The sequence below is a fragment of the Sminthopsis crassicaudata genome, chromosome 4 (genome assembly GCF_048593235.1).
Source record: "Sminthopsis crassicaudata isolate SCR6 chromosome 4, ASM4859323v1, whole genome shotgun sequence".
In the NCBI taxonomy this organism is placed as follows: domain Eukaryota; kingdom Metazoa; phylum Chordata; class Mammalia; order Dasyuromorphia; family Dasyuridae; genus Sminthopsis; species Sminthopsis crassicaudata.
Genome location: NC_133620.1, coordinates 464,476,886 through 464,492,166, shown reverse-complemented (window position 1 = coordinate 464,492,166; position 15,281 = coordinate 464,476,886). Strand labels below are relative to the sequence as shown.

Below are 15,281 nucleotides of genomic sequence, written 5' to 3'. Positions count from 1 at the left end.
GTCTCCACTATGGATTGCAGAAGAGCCTTGTGTGGGAAAAGCCTGGAGCGGTCATGGAGCCCTCCAGACAGTCCTGGGCCCTGCCAGTGGGCAGAGCAGGAAAGCTTCGGGGAGAAGGTACATTAGCTTTATCCCACCCCCACCCCCACCCCCAGTCTCTACACCAGGGAATTCTCTAGAAAAGGATGCGCCTTAGCTGCCAGGAGATGCTCAGACGGGCCCAGGCCTCTCTGGCTCCCAGAACAGGGGCTGGGCAGAGAGACAGCACTTCATCTCTCCATGTTAATGCTGTCCTGGCTGACCTCCCCGTTAAGATGCAAGTGCGCTGGGGAGAGGCCATTCATTCTTTAGGTTTCTATGCCCAGCACCCAACTCAGAGGCACCCAGTAAGATCGCTCAACCATAAGGAGGGACACCTAACACACCGTAGCACCCAGTGGGACCACTCATTTAGAGGGAGGGACACTTAGCACAGAGTGGCACTTAGTAGGACTACTTGTTTAGAGGGAGGGACGCTTAACACACTGTGGCACCCAGTGAGACTGTTCGATTAGTGAAGGGATGCCTTACACACTGTGGCACCCAGTAGGACCGCTCAATCAGAGGGAGGAATTCCTGAATCAGGATCCTATGACAGGAAGGAAAGAGCCACAATGGGCCAGGTAGGGCTTAGTTTTATGGAGGCGAGATCGCTTGGTCCAGTGGAAAGATGAATGGAATTGAGTCAGGGAGCCAGGTTCAAATCCCCCACCACCACCCCCCCACACACCCACAGAGCCTCCTTTCCATCCAGCCCTCCTTGGCCCTCCTCCTTCCCTCCCCCAGGGCCCAGATGCTCCTGAAGCAGAAGTGACTCTGTCGGCCTCAGTCATTTCTGAGGAAGTGTCATCACCTCCGGCCTAGGAGCTGTGGTCACGGACGGGGAAGTGACTGGTCGTTCCTGGCGTCTGGATGGCCACCTGGGGCCAAGGCCCGGGGCAGCGGACTGGTCCAATAGGAATAGTGATAGATGGAGAGTCCGCAGGATGTCGCCTAGTCCCTCCCCACAAATGACTTGGCAGAAGTATCTCTCTGGTCTCAGGATCTTCATCTAATTCTGACCCTGAGGCCCGGATTCTGGTTTTGCTGCCATGTGACCTTTGGCATTGACGTTATCCCTTGGGGACCTCAGTTTATGTATCTGTAAAATGGGACACTGATCTCCCGGGCCCCAAGCTATGATCCCATGAGGCAGCTCTCCCTAGACCTCCAGCCGTCCAGGGCCTCAGGAAAGCGCCCGCTCAGCAATGTTTATTTGTTTTTGTTGATAAATCAAATTATCACATCTCCTACCTTGTCCAGCTCCTGCCCACAATTAAACTAGCAGCAGTCCTGAAGCAGGCATTGTAACTGTGCCTTCATGTGCACATGAGATGAGAACCCGTGTGAACTGGCCAAAGAGCCGGGGCCGGAAGGCCAGCGTCCCATTGGAGCGCAGCGAGGGGGAAGGCGGCCTCCTCCGTCTGGAAGTGGCCTTCGGCAAACACGTCTGGGGCCTCCGTTCCTCAGTTCAATGAAGAGACTCAACCAAAGAGGTTTTTTTAAGTGTCATTGATGGAGTTTTGTTGTTGCTGTTTTTACACCATAATTCCTGGAAATATGTGCTCTCTCCTTTTGATAAAGAGAAGCAATTAAGCACAAAACACCATCATTTGCCTTCCTAGTCCTGCCTCCATTCACAGAGGAGGGGGGCATGTTGCATGAACTGTTTTCCAGTAACTTTTCTGGTTTTCTTTTTTCTTTCTTAAAATAAATTATCGATTGTTTTGTCTTATATCAGAGTTATTTTTAAAAGAAAAAAATCTATGACTCATTGCAAATTGAACCTTTCTTGTAACAAAGGAAAAGCACTAAGCCCAGAATATCTGTTCCATCTGATAAGTGACTATTGTTTTAGTTACCTATTCCCCGTGGTATTGTAAAGTGCTTCCTTGACCTTTGAGTCATAAAATCTATAAAATGAGGGGGTTCTGTCCATCTCCAGGGCTGAGGTCCGGGACATTCCATCCTGGTTGGCCCCTTACTCCCAGCTCTGGGGCAGGAGACGTATTGTGCTATCAGCTCCCCAGGCGCTTCCCAGGGTTTTACTCACAGTTGGGCGTCCTGGTCATGCCTTCTTTGTTCACCTTTTACAGATAATGATGTCAGATTTTTTTCTAGTTCTGCTTACATCGCTCACCATCAGTTCCTACAGAGCTTCCCACATTTCCCTGAAATCCTCACATTTGTCATGTTTATTGCGTAAAAACATTACTTTTATAGATTGCGTTGAGCTAAATAATTGCTACGATTCCTTCTGCCCCTGAACCGCAGTCTGTGGTTCTGTCTGCTGGGCCCTGCAGAGGGGATGGACTGGGATTCGGGCACAGGGGGATCGGGAGATTGCGTGCGACTGTCTAAGCGATGGCCAGCGAGGACTCTGGGTCACAGAGCTTCCCAACGGCTCGAGAATCTCCGGACACAGCCCTGGCCAAGGACGTTGCTCTGTCTGGTGATTTCTTAGGAATAGAGCTATCACGAGACCTCTGCCTAGCAGGGTTAGCTCAGGTACTGCCCATGCTGAGGAGAAGTAATGATTTTTGTCCCTAGGACAGCTTGAAGTTTGTCCAAAGTGTGAAATCTCATAGACAAGAGAGTCTCCGCCTGTTTTGCCTGGCTCTGGAGGCCAATAAGTAGGAGCAGGAGATAGACTATGAATATATAGATTTAAGCTCGATATAATGATCTTCTCAATCACGGACACTGCCCAGAAATGGCATCACTTGCCATGGCAGATAGTGGGCTCCATCTCCCCAGACTGGGAACGTTGGATGGAGGTTCCCATCCATGTGCCAAGGGAGGTGCCTCCCAACTCTGAGGCCGGCCGGGAGCCATGCCGGCCTGTCTGAAGCTGGCCAGCTCCAGGTCTGCCCCTTCCGGATTTCCACTTTGGACTGGCCAGAGGAGCCCATTTCAAGCTAAAGGATAATGTATGAGGGTCACTGGCTGTCCTTCCATCCTCCCACCTTGAAGATACCCAAACATCATTAGGAAATCGTGACACCCCTTTATGCTTAGTGCTTCCCTCCAAAGACCCCTAAGTTTTCTGGGATTCAGGATGCCCTCATTTTCTGTGTCAGTGGGCAGAAGACACGTTTCCAAAAAGCTGTCTGTAACTAAGTCCCCTGTGATTTCGGAAGGCACTTGTTGGGGGCGGGGAGGTTCTGATCACTCTTCAGGGGACTGTGGCTGGGCACTCTTCAGCTGCTAGTCTCTCCGTCTCCTCTGAGCTGCCCGCTCCAGATGGGGTAAATGCCCATTTTGGTCAGTGAAGTTCTTTGGTCCTTTAGCCTGTCTCAGTCCCTGTTTCCCCATCTGTAACACCAAAATATCACTCACAGAGCCTTCCACCCTGGATCATGGGAGGATCAAATGAGATACAATCCATGTGGAGCACTCTGAGCTTCAACATGCCGCCATTGTGACATTCTTATCCTAGGCGGCGCTTAATAAATGCTTGTCGGCTTTTGGTAAGAATGAGCTTAAACTAGTTTTTAAAATTCTGTTTTATAGAATTTTTAGTTTTAATATAGCAGCTTTTCTTAATTAAAAACAGGAGCAAATGTGTATTAGTTGACACTTGTTAATGTGTTTCTTTGGCAGGGTCCTGAGCTTTTTTTCATGGAGCTCAGCTCTCTGTCTCTCTGAACACGTATCCCTACAGGCAGTCACACATGTCCCAATGTCCTTTCCCTCATTATCACTTAATATTAATTTATTTTAAACACTGGTAATGGCAAAAAGAATGAAACCCCTGGGGGGGATTACGAGAAGGGCCTTTCTCAAGCCCGCTCTGATTATCCCTGATTGGGAAATCCTCCCTTCCTCCTTGCCTCCCTTTCTGTGATTTCACAGGCGCCCCATGAGAGGCTGCAGCTTCCTGCCTTAGGGATCCCGGCTTAGAAATGACCCCAGTGGAGGCCCGTGGAGAGTCAGGGACCGTTGTAGCGCCCTGGGGCTCAGGTGGGAAGGGGAGGCAGAGGGCACAGCCGAGGAGGCCATGGGCGTCTGCTCGGGCAGGGCCAGCATTCTCAGGTGTTCCTGGCCAGGCCAGCCAGGAAGCCTCTAGCTCTGTCCTCGGAGAAAGGATGGGCGAGAGGGACCTGAGAGGACTTACTTTACTGGTTGGGAAACTGAGATTCAGAGAGGTTCAGCCTCTGACCCCTCTGAGCCTCGTCTTGCAGAGACATGACGGAATGCAAAGTCTGTGCTGGGAGGAGGGCGAGGGGAAGGCTGAAGCAAGAGGGCAGGGCAGCTTTTCTGGTCAGGAGGAAGTTGGGAAATGCTGATGGCTCAGTAAGGGAAATGATATTTCACTTTTGACATGTTCAGACTCACCAGCCCAGATGCCCACCCCTCGGCCAGTGTCTACTGGGGAGGCTGGGGGACCGTCCGGACAGCATCTCCTCCAAGGGACGCGGCCCAGTCCCCTGAAGCACTTACCTTTGGCCCCCACATTACAGCCCAGCCAGGCTCCCGGCCAAGTTCTTGGGGGAGGGTCTGATAGAACCGACAGGCTGATTCCGGAGGAAGCTGAGGGGGCTCTGCCAGGTGCCAGCCCCCTGCGTGGGGGGAAGGGCTGAAAGGTCCTCCACCATGAGACATCTTGGCATTTAGGTCCCCAGGGCTCCCAGCTCTCCTGTGGGTGCCCCCGCAGGCAGGGCATGGAGCTGGTGCCACGGGCTCGGGACCTCAGCACCCTGCCTCGTGTTATAGCTGACCCCTGCATCATCTCCCTTCCCAGACTCTGAGCCAGGGACAGCCTCAGGTCTTGTTCATAATAGAGTTTTGGTAAAGGTGCAGGGTGATGGGCGGGCCTGTCGGCGCATCTTGTCGGATGGACATCCTTATAATTGAGAATTGATTCTTGTTATTTGTATGCTTAGGGCCTAGTACACAGCAGGGGCTTCATAAATGCTTGTTCATTGAGTGAGTGAGTTGAATGTAGCTGAGGATCTCTCAAAGGAAAAGAGATCGTTTGCAGCTTTGGGCAAAGACTTGCCGCTCAGCGCGATTCATTGCAAGGAGATGGGCCCAGTTTCAGCCCCTACCTCTGATCCTTACATCCCTTGTGACATTTGGCAAATCCCTGCACGGCCCCTGCCTCAGTTTCCCCATCTCTAAAGAAGAAGGAGTTGAATTGAATGACCTCTGAGATTCCTTCCAGCTCAAGATCATCAAGATCAATGATCCTTTGATTTTAAGATTAAAAAATGGCAGAAGAGAGAACATGGGGAAGAAAAAAACAGCCAAATAAAAATGGAGGAATAGAACCTGGAGGTCACTTGTTGTGTACAGTGTGTATTAGCCTTTTTCAGGTACGGATTGGGCCTTAGGGTTCTTAATTTGGGATCTCTGAACCAGAGAGACAGAGAGGGACAGAGAGAGGGAGAGACAGAGGGTCCTACGAGGTTAAGGATTCCTGGGCTAACTGGCTCCTTAGGCCCCTCACCCGCGGCTCCAGTTCTGTGCTTCTCTGAATTATTTATATACAAGGCCAGAAAATCCCTCTAATTCTAATAAAGCAGAGGCATGTGGGGGCGGGGCTTGGAAGGGCACAGAATCAAACTGTGTTAGTATTGGTCAGGGACGCTGCAAAGCCCATTCTTTTTACCAGAAGGGAGCCTGAGGCCTAGAGATGGTAGATAGCTCATCCACCCTGCGTTCTGACTCCACATTCAAGGCCTTTCCCATTCCACTCTTCCCAGAGCTCAGTCACTGATGGCCCTTGCCCAACATCTTCCTCCAAATCCTCCTTATAAGCTTTCTTTTTTCATTAGCTCCTCCTATTCCTCCTCCTTCTTCTTCTCTGTCTTTCTTTCCCTCTCTCCCTTCTTCTCTCTCTCTCTCTCTCTCTCTCTCTCTCTCTCTCTCTCTCTCTCTCTCTCTCTCTCTGTCTCTCTCTTCTCTCCCTCCCTCTTTTCCCTCCCTCCCTCTTTTTTTCTCCCTCTCTCCCTTCTTCTTCTCTCTCTCTTTTCTCTCTCCCTCTTTTCCTCCCTCCCTCTTTTTTCTCCCTCTCTCCCTTCTTCTCTCTCTCTCTCCCATCTCTCTCTCCTTGTTTGTCTCTTTCCTTGCTCCTTTTTTCCTTCCCCCCTCTTCTCTGCCTTCTTCCTTTCTCACACAGACCTCTCAATAATCTTTTCTAAACTCCTCGTGGGCCCTCAGGACCAAAGTGACCCCTGCATAAGGCCTTATTATGGCCTCCCTCCTCGGCTGTTTCCCCTCTGCTCACCCCATGCCCTGAAGTCTTAATGAGCCGGCCTGGCCCTGGCGGTTGGGTCCCGGCCAGGAGCTGTGTTCGTGACTGGGTAGAACCCAGCTGGCACTGAGTGGGCAGGGCCCATGCCCTGCTTCCCATAGGAAAACAGTGGGGTGATTTTTCCCCCTCTGGCTGCAGCCCCGTCTCGGCTGCCTTAAGGGGGAAGAGGATGGGAGTAGGAGGGCTGCCCGAGAGAAAGACGTCCTTCCTGTGTGTGGCTGCTGATAATTGGCCCTCCGGAACCAGCCTGGTACAGAAGGGCTGGGTCAGGAAGCGGTGTACAATACTGCTCTTTCAGGGAAAACACTATACAGCCTCAGTGCCTCCATGACACCGGGAAAACCCTGGGAACAGCAAGTCTGTGGAGGGTGGGGGACATTCTCTAGCCCCAATTCCCTCAGAGGCAAGAAAACCAGCTGCTGGACCACCAGAGTCAGCCCAGCACCCTCAGACTCCCGTTTGTCCTGGGTTGAGGAGGCAGCAGCGGGCTCTGAAGGTGGAGGATGGGCCACGTGCCTTACAGAAAAACCAATCAGAGGAATATCGGCTCTCTGGGGGCTCAGCCCTCTCTGCCATGGAGTTAATCTCTTTGGGGAGGAGGGACTGAGACGGCAAGGTTCAAGTCTTTGGAGCAGACCCTAAGAGTCAAGAGAAAGTAGAGTCAGGAAGGCCCCAGCTTGGCCCCCAAAAAGCTGCTCTCACACGTTCGATGAGAGCAGCAGAGCTGCGGGGCAACGGGCCCTTTCCGTCCACTCTCGGTGACAACCCGGGACCAGAGCCGTCCGGCCGGACACAAGGGGAGCCACAATCTGATCGTCTCCTTTGATCCAGCCCGGCAACTGTCGCCGCGTCCTGGGGACGCCACTGAAGGGGGAAAGGGCTTGCATGTGCAAAAGCATCCCAAGGGGCTTCATTTGGGGAGGGGGAACTCTGGGAAACCCTGTCCGGGGCCTGGGGACTGGCCGAGGAAATCGTTGTGCATTAGCAATGACATGGCTGAGAGTCACAAAGCAGGATCGCAGCTGACCCTCACGATAATCCTTGCTCTTACTGTCCCCATTTAGGAGTGCTTGGGAGGTCAACAAGCTTTCAGTAGTATTTTATTTTTCCAATTATGTGTTAAAATAGTTTTCAACATTCATTTTGGTAAGAATTGAGTTCCAAAAAGTTTTTTTTCTCCCTTAACTCCCCCCTTCCCCAGACAGCGAGCAGTCTGACGTAGGTTGTACATGTATAATCAATTTAAATATATTTCCAGATGAGTCATGTTGTGAAAACCATGAGGAAAAAAAGCATACCAAAAAAAAGGCGAAAATAATACACTGTGGTCCATATTCCATCCCCGTGTTCTCCCTGGACGCGGGTGGCGGGTTTTCTCCCGCACCCCGTGATCGTCTCCGATCGCTTGGATGGAGGAGAGCCCCGTCTGCCCTAACCAATCCTCAGATGATCCTGCTGTTCTTGAATACGGTGTTTTCCCTGGCTCTGCTCTCTTCCCTCAGCCTCAGGTCACGTAGGTCTTTCCAGGCTTTTCTGCTCGTCCTTTCTTATAAAACAATAATGTTCTGTCGCGTTCATCCACGGTGACTGATTCAGCCGTTCCCCAGGTGACCGGGGGGGGTGGGGGGGGGGGGGGTGGTGATGGCAGGCCAGGGGCAGCGGCTGAGTGGAACAAGAGGCCGGCAGTAAACCCTCCTACAAGCATTTATTTTCTTTTATTTTTTCCCCCCTGAGGCTGGGGTGAAGTGACTTGCCCAGGGTCACACAGCTAGAAAGAGTTAAGTGTCTGAGATCAGTTTTGAACTCGGGTCCTCCTGAATTCAGGGCTCTATCCACTGCGCCCCCTGGCTGCCCCCTCCCACAAGCATTTATTAAGCACCTGCTGTGCTCTAGGCCTGGTCCTCGGCCCTGGCACATTGTGCTTAGTAACTTGACCTGAGTGACCTGACCACCAGTAAGTGACTGAGGCTGGTCTTCCTGGTTCCGAGCTCTGGCCACCTGGCCCCCGAGCTGCCCATCACATCACTAGGGAAAGTAGGCTGGTATGAACACTTGGAGGGAAGAGTGGGGAAGGAGCCTGTGATGTCATTGAGGAAGGGGGCTCTTCCCCCTCTCATCCCCCCCCCCACCGCTCTCTCAGACACTGAGGAGACAGTGACCTGTCCAGTCCCAGCCGGCATGTGACAGAGGCGGAATTTGAACTCGGGTCTCCCTGATTCTGAGGCTCCCTCAGGACATAAGGCTGACCAGACCATCGGCCCGTGATTTCATTACTGGGAGTTAATTGTGTAAATAGCACAAACCAAGTGTTAGTCCAGGGGCCCAGCCGCCAGCTCTGGGCCCTGGGGCCGGCGGGTGAGTGGAGTGCTCCGGTCCCAGGAAGGCAGGCAAGTCTCAGGCTCCCGGACACGGGCCGCGGGCCCCAGGCTGGACTGGGCGGTTTCGGGGGTCCTTCCTCATGGGGTAAATGATCACAGGGGACACAAGGACCCAGCCACGTATTAAAACTTTTATGGACAAGGCAGGCCGCAGTCCCCCTTTCCAGACAAAGGGGACTGGCTGGAGGCAGCTCCGGGGCCCACCGGGCGGTCAGGGCAGGCTTCCTGGAAGCAGCGGCTTGGGCCAAGGGCAGGGACAGCCGGCTGGCTCAGCTGGGTTCTCCATAAATGAGCAGCTCCCAGACTGCTTGGGGGGACGGGAGGGGGCGGCCTCTGCCTCCCGCCCTTCCTGCCTCTTCCTTCTGCCCCCAGAGAAATAATGTTTCCCTGGAGAATGAAAAGCTTCTCTTTGTGGCCCTCTTTAATTGCCGTGTTGTTGTGCCGAGGGAATGAGTGGCAGGCCGGGGCGGGCAGCTGAGCCCAACAAGAGGCTGGCAGTAAATCCCTCTGAGCACCAGAGCCAGCTGGCCCGGGGGCCCAGCCCCCTCTGCCCAGCTCCCCTCCCCCAGCGCCACCAGGGGCCCGGGGTCAGGGAGGTGAGGGCCCAGGGATCAGGGACGGGGGGGGGTCTGGACTCCCCCAAGGCCCCCTTCACTCATCTCACCCCCTTCTCTGCTGTTTGTTTTTCAGACGGTCAGCATCAATAAAGCTATTAATACCCAGGAAGTGGCTGTGAAGGAGAAACACGCCAGGAATATCCTTTTGGACATTGCCCTGATAGATGGGACCCCTCAGGGGGTCCACTTGTGGGAAGAAGGAGCAGGGGAGGGGCCTGGTTTGGGGGACTATGATGTGGGGAAAGGGTCTTCTGCCTGGAGACCCCCCCCTGGTTTGTGGGGGGAGGAGGAGGGTATTCTGGTTGGAGACCTCCTGTCCGGTTTGGGAGAATATGATGTGGGGGAAGGGCCTTCTGCCTGGAGACCCCCCACCTGGTTTGGGGGGGGGTCTATGAAGGGGAGGAGGGTCTTCTGTCTGGAGATTCCCTGCCAGTTTGGGGGGATATCAGGGGAAGGGGCCTTCTGCTTGGAGACTCCCCCTGCCTAGTTGGGGGAGTTGGGAGGCAGGGGAGGAGCCTTCTGTCTAGAGACCCTCTCTCCCAGATTTAGGGGTCTACAAGGCGGGTCTAGTCCTTACAAGGTTTAAAGTGCTTCAGTGTTTGGAACATAAGGAGATATTTCGCTCCCAGAGGAGAGAAGGCTGAAATCTAAATCTAAAATGTATAGGTTCTAGTGTGACTCCCCTGCCCCAGATTACCCATGATCCCCCTGGCATCTGCCTCCCCACCCTATCCCTGATCTGGAGAGATTTTAAGGAACTTTCCATTGAGTTATTTAGGACCTAGAAGAAATGCTTGGTCACGTTTCAAGGCCGCTGGCCTGACGGTGAGCTCTCCGACCCTGCCCTTGTCCTTAAGTCTGACCGCCCTGACCACACGCCGGGCACAGCCAAGGGCTTGTGGCTCCCTTGAAGGGCTCTGCCTTGTAGGATTAGGAGGCAAAAAGTCCAGTGGAGGCTTCGGTTAAGAAAGAGTGATCTCTCGTCATTCCGAAGGGCTCCTGGAGGCTTGTTTGGGGATCACGCTCATTTAAAGGGACCTTTAGAAAGCACAACAACCCCAGAAAGGGGGAGGGAAAGACCTCCCCTCAAACAGGAACCAGCAAAGGCTTGAGTGGGGCATGTAGAGGCTCCCACCAAGTTGCAAAGGTCCATGGAGCGTCCACCGGCATCCATGGGCTGGGGTAGACAGCATCCCTGGCAGAGGAAGCCATGGCTGCTGTCCACAAGAAACAAGTATAATCCACAAGTATAATCGAATAATAATCAAAGAGAGACTGCCTGAGAGGCTGAAACAGGCTTTCTGGGGCCAGGTCCGACCCGTGGAGGGGCCTGCATGGGGAGAAGAGTGGGGAGAGGCGAGAGCGGGGCCGGGACTGTCTGCGATGGCACTACTGCTGTTCTGAGGACGCCAAATGGGCCCTAGTCCTGCCTCACACCATCCTGAATTAGGATGAGGGAGAAAAGCTTCCTGACTCAGCCAGGGGAAAATCACTCCGAACTGGGGGGAACAGCCAAAGCTTTCTGGTGTCAGCTGTAGCATGGCCTTCCCCACCAAAGCCCCTCCCCCTCCCCCCCCTCCCCCAGGTGCTGTCCAGCTTCCCCAGAGACCTTCAGTCACCCACGGGGCCATTCCACTTTGGGAGGAACGCTTGCCTTACAACAAAACTTAAAACTGTCTACAACCCATAGCGGCACTTCCGGGCCAGCAGAGCAAACACTTCCTTGCCACACGACTTTCCGAGGGACCGGCCTCTCACCGATGAGGAATTCTTTCCAAGATGCACCTCGGCCCGTCTGCGCCTGTCCATCATGCCCCGGGCTATCTTCCCATCATTTCGCTGTGGTAGTGGGAGGCCCACCCAGCGTGCGGGAGGCCTTCCTCACATTCTATGCCCGTCTACTCCATGGGCCGCCCAGCAGCTACCCTTATTTATGCTCATGTGCCGGGACGGCGCTCGGCCTGCCCTTCTGTCCCTCCCCTTATGACTCCCTGCCACAAAGGGGCTTTCCTCATCCAGACCGAGCCATGAGCATCCCCGGTCCCAGCCCATCTTCCTGCACTTCAACATTTCTTGGAAGATGTCTTCTGCACCGCTCTGTATGAACAGCTCACATTTATAAAGCGTTCTCACGTTTGCAGAGTGCTCACAGATATGACCTCATTTGGTCCTCACAATAACCAGGGATGGGGAGGTAGGTAACGCACTCCCTCCCATCCAGGCCTTCACCGTTGCCCTCTGGCAATGATAATTTTCAATTCTTGGTCCACTCTAGTGCCTTATGAATCACAGCCATGTAACACCAACAGAGGCATGGAATGTAATAGAAAGGTGGACTTTTGTCTCTCCAAGAGGCCCTGGGTTTTTAACAAATATTTTAAAAGACTGAAATTACCCAGAGACAGAATAGTTCACTCTCCTCCTACTGAGTTCTGGGCCTCAGAAAAAGAGAGAAAAGAGACAGAGAAAGGAAAGATAGGCAGATATGGATGGATAGGATTAGATAGATGATAGAAGAAAGAACGAAGAAAGAAAGAAAGAAAGAAAGAAAGAAAGAAAGAAAGAAAGAAAGAAAGAAAGAAAGAAGAAAGAAAGAAGAAAGAAAGAGAAAGAAAGGAAGGAAGGAAGGAAGGAAGGAAGGAAGGAAGGAAGGAAGGAAGGAAGAAAGGAAGAAAGAAAGAAAGAAAGAAAGAAAGAAAGAAAGAAAGAAAGAAAGAAAGAAAGAAAGAAAGAAAGGAAGGAAGGAAGGAAGGAAGGACAAAAGAAAGGAAGGAAGGAAGGGAGGGAGGAAGGAAGGGAGGAAGGGAGGGAGGAAGAAAGGGAGGGAGGAAAGAAAGAATCGACGGATTGATGTATGGAAAGATGATAGACAGGGAAGATGGATGGATGGATGAAAAGGTATTTAGATGGATGAATTTAGATATAGATGGATTAGATGAATGGATTTATGGATGAATGAAAAGGTAAATGGATAGATATAGATAGATGAATAGATAAGTAGATGTATAAAGCTAGATGGATGAATGAAATATAAATATAGATAAAAAGATGGATGGATAGATGAAAATATATATATAGGTAGATAGATGAATGAATAGATATAGGTAGATGGAAGGATGAATGAAAAGATAGATGAATGTAAATAACTAATAGATGGATGGATGAATGAATAAATAGATGAAAATATAGATGAATCAATATAGAAAAAAATAGATGGATGAAAAGAGATAGCCATATGAAAAGATAGATAAATGAGATGGATAGAAAGAATTAGATGGATGAAGAGATGACAGGGATAGAGACAATGAGAGCTGAAATAGATGAGAGAGATGGAGGTGACAGACAATAGATGTTAGAGAGAAAGCCAATCAGTGGACAGATAGAGGATAACTAATAGAGAAGTTGTATAGCAGGGATTTTTAACCTTTTTGTGGGGTCGGGAACACCCTTGGCAATCTTTTGAAGCCTATGGGCCTTTTATCAGAATAATGTTTTTAAATATATAAAATACAAGGGATTATAAGGGAAATCAATTGTATTGAAAGTTATCAAAATACTTTCTAAAAAGCAAGTTCTGAGGCTGCTCATCATGGCACTCGCCCATAATCCCTCTGACTGAGGTTGGCAGCCGTCTAGGGGAATTCTCCTTCACCTTGGGCACTGTGCTCAAGCCCTCCATGCCAATGGCAGGGACACTGCAATCCTTTCCTCCTTGTTGGTCAGAAATCAGACCCAGAAGAGCCGTTTCCTTCAGTTTCCTCCACCCTTTGAGGAATCAGATGATCATGAAATCAAGTCAAGGCCTCTGTCCAGGCTCCGTGTTTGTTGAGCGCACCCCTGAAGCCACCTTTCCCTTTGGGGGATGCACCCGACACCTGGATGTAGGAGTCCAGGGGTCTGGAGAGGGCGGGCCTGCAGTGACGGGAGCCCACAGGGGAGCAGTGGCAAGGCCAGTCCACATGCTTGAGTGAGCCCTCCTGGGCCATGTAGCGGCAAGGACGTTGGGTTTAAACTCAGATGGCGTGACTTTGAATACCAGCTGGGCTAATTTCTCCCTAAATAACCTTGAGGAGAGGCTTCCTAGCCTCCCGAGGCCTTCTCTTCCTCATCTCTAAAATGAAAGGCCTGGATTATTTTATTTCTAAATTAGTGCTCCTGCCGTCGCTCCTCATTCAAAGATTTTGAAGACTTTTAGCTGAGAGCAGCAGCAGCAAAAAGCCTTTTTCAGTTACCTAGCTCTGTGGCTCAGAGAATATCGCCCGGCCCGGATCCTTGCCGAGAGGCTGTCGCCCGGAGCGGACCCTAAGCCAAACAAGCTGAGAACGAACGGGGACTTTGATGTTCTGAACATCGGTGTGTGTTTGCAGGCCCGGGGCAGCAGGACGGAGCTTGCCCTGTCAGGACTTGTTGAAAAGAAGCAGAGGGAGGAGCCCCAGGTGTCCCGTTTGCCACAGGACAGGTGATTTTGTGAGCTCTGCTCACCTCAGTTTAGGAAGGCTCATGGAAGAAGTGAGACATGTTGGGTGAAGACTGGATGTTCTCAGTGCCTGTGGCTGGAGTGGAGTGAAGGGCGGGCCTCCTGGGGATGGGGGCCTGCAGGAGGCGGCATTTTGGAGGATAAGAGGGGCCCTAATGAGGGGCTGTGGGGTCTCACAACCACAAGGGCCAAGTCACATGCTCATATTTTCCTTAACATCCCCCTCACCGTGCATCCTGGGAACCCACCATGAGAAAGGGGCTCAGACCTTCTGGTCTGTGGTGAACCGTCTGCCCCTCTCCAGCAATGCCGTGCTCTGCTGGAAGTTTTGCCACGTGTTCCACAAACTCCTCCGAGACGGGCACCCCAACGTGAGTCACTGGAGTCTGGGCCGGGGGAGGAGGGGAACAGCAGAGGGGAGGACTGGCAGCCCTCCCCTCAGGCACCCCCAGCCCCAAGGCCGGTGCTGTCCTAGCTGTCCCCGTTCCCGGTGCTGAGTGCCCTCTTCCCCTGGTCCTTGGGCCGCCCGCCCTCGGTCTGTACAGAGCCTTTTCTTTTCTTCTCCCCAGGTCCTGAAAGACTCCCTGAGATACAAAAATGAGTTAAGCGACATGAGCAGGATGTGGGTGAGTTTGATGGCCTTGGGATGAGTGCCTTCTTTTAAAAACTATTTTCTGTCCTTCCCATCTCTTCTCTTCCTTGGCAGGGGGGGGAGGGGAAGAGGGCAGGAAAAACCTTTACAATAAATAGACATGGCGAAGTAAAACAAATGCCACAGTGGCCCCTTGCCTCTCTCGAGAACAGGCTCTTTACCTCGATGGGAACAGGGACTCTCGGGCCTGAGTCTTAGCCCTGCTGCTCGGAAAGGCGGGAAGGCCCAGAGAAGGGAAGGAATTGGGCAAGTTCCACCTGCCTGAAAAGCCGAAGAACTCTCCTACGGAAGGGGGACTAGTCTCGTCCTTCCAGAGACAGGCCCGGGAACGGAGCTCACAGCTCGCTGAGGGGCCTGCCCCTCTGGGGGAGGACGCCGGTCCTCGTAATGGAAGGAGGTCTCCATGCCGCGGGATGACCCCTTGGCTGCTGGAGTGGGGATTCCTAGCCAGGCACACGCTGTGTTGGAGGGACCTTTTTTTCCCCTTGCAGTTATGTAAAACATTCCCATATTATCATTTTGCACAAGAAGACTCTCATTAAAGGGGAGGAGAAGAAAGTGAAAGGGAACACGGCTCCGTCTGCAGGCAGCACATCAGTTCTTTCCCTGGAGGCGGACAGTCCGCTCCACCACGAGTCCTTTGGGAGTGTCTTGGCTCGTCGCATCGCTAAGAGCCGGGTCCTTCACAGTTCTGTATCAGGCAGGGCTGCTGTCTGTGCACAGCCATCCCCTGCTTCTGCTCGCTTCCCTCAGCATCAGTTCCCCGAGGTCTCAAGCTTTTTCTGAGATATCCTGCTGGTCGTCGCTTACCCAACGGCGT

General features: G+C 52.4%; 1 protein-coding gene across 2 annotated transcripts in view; it reads left to right on the top strand.

Annotated features, from left to right (window-relative positions):
• The window catches only part of HIP1 (huntingtin interacting protein 1), a 98,956-nt gene that overhangs the window by 51,542 nt on the left and 32,133 nt on the right, over positions 1-15,281 (top strand). For both annotated transcript variants that reach the window (XM_074264108.1, XM_074264109.1), the window contains exons 2-4: positions 9,406-9,469; positions 14,038-14,180; positions 14,379-14,435. In XM_074264108.1, the coding sequence (XP_074120209.1) occupies positions 9,406-9,469; positions 14,038-14,180; positions 14,379-14,435 (264 nt within the window). The remainder of the gene's footprint in view (positions 1-9,405; positions 9,470-14,037; positions 14,181-14,378; positions 14,436-15,281) is intronic.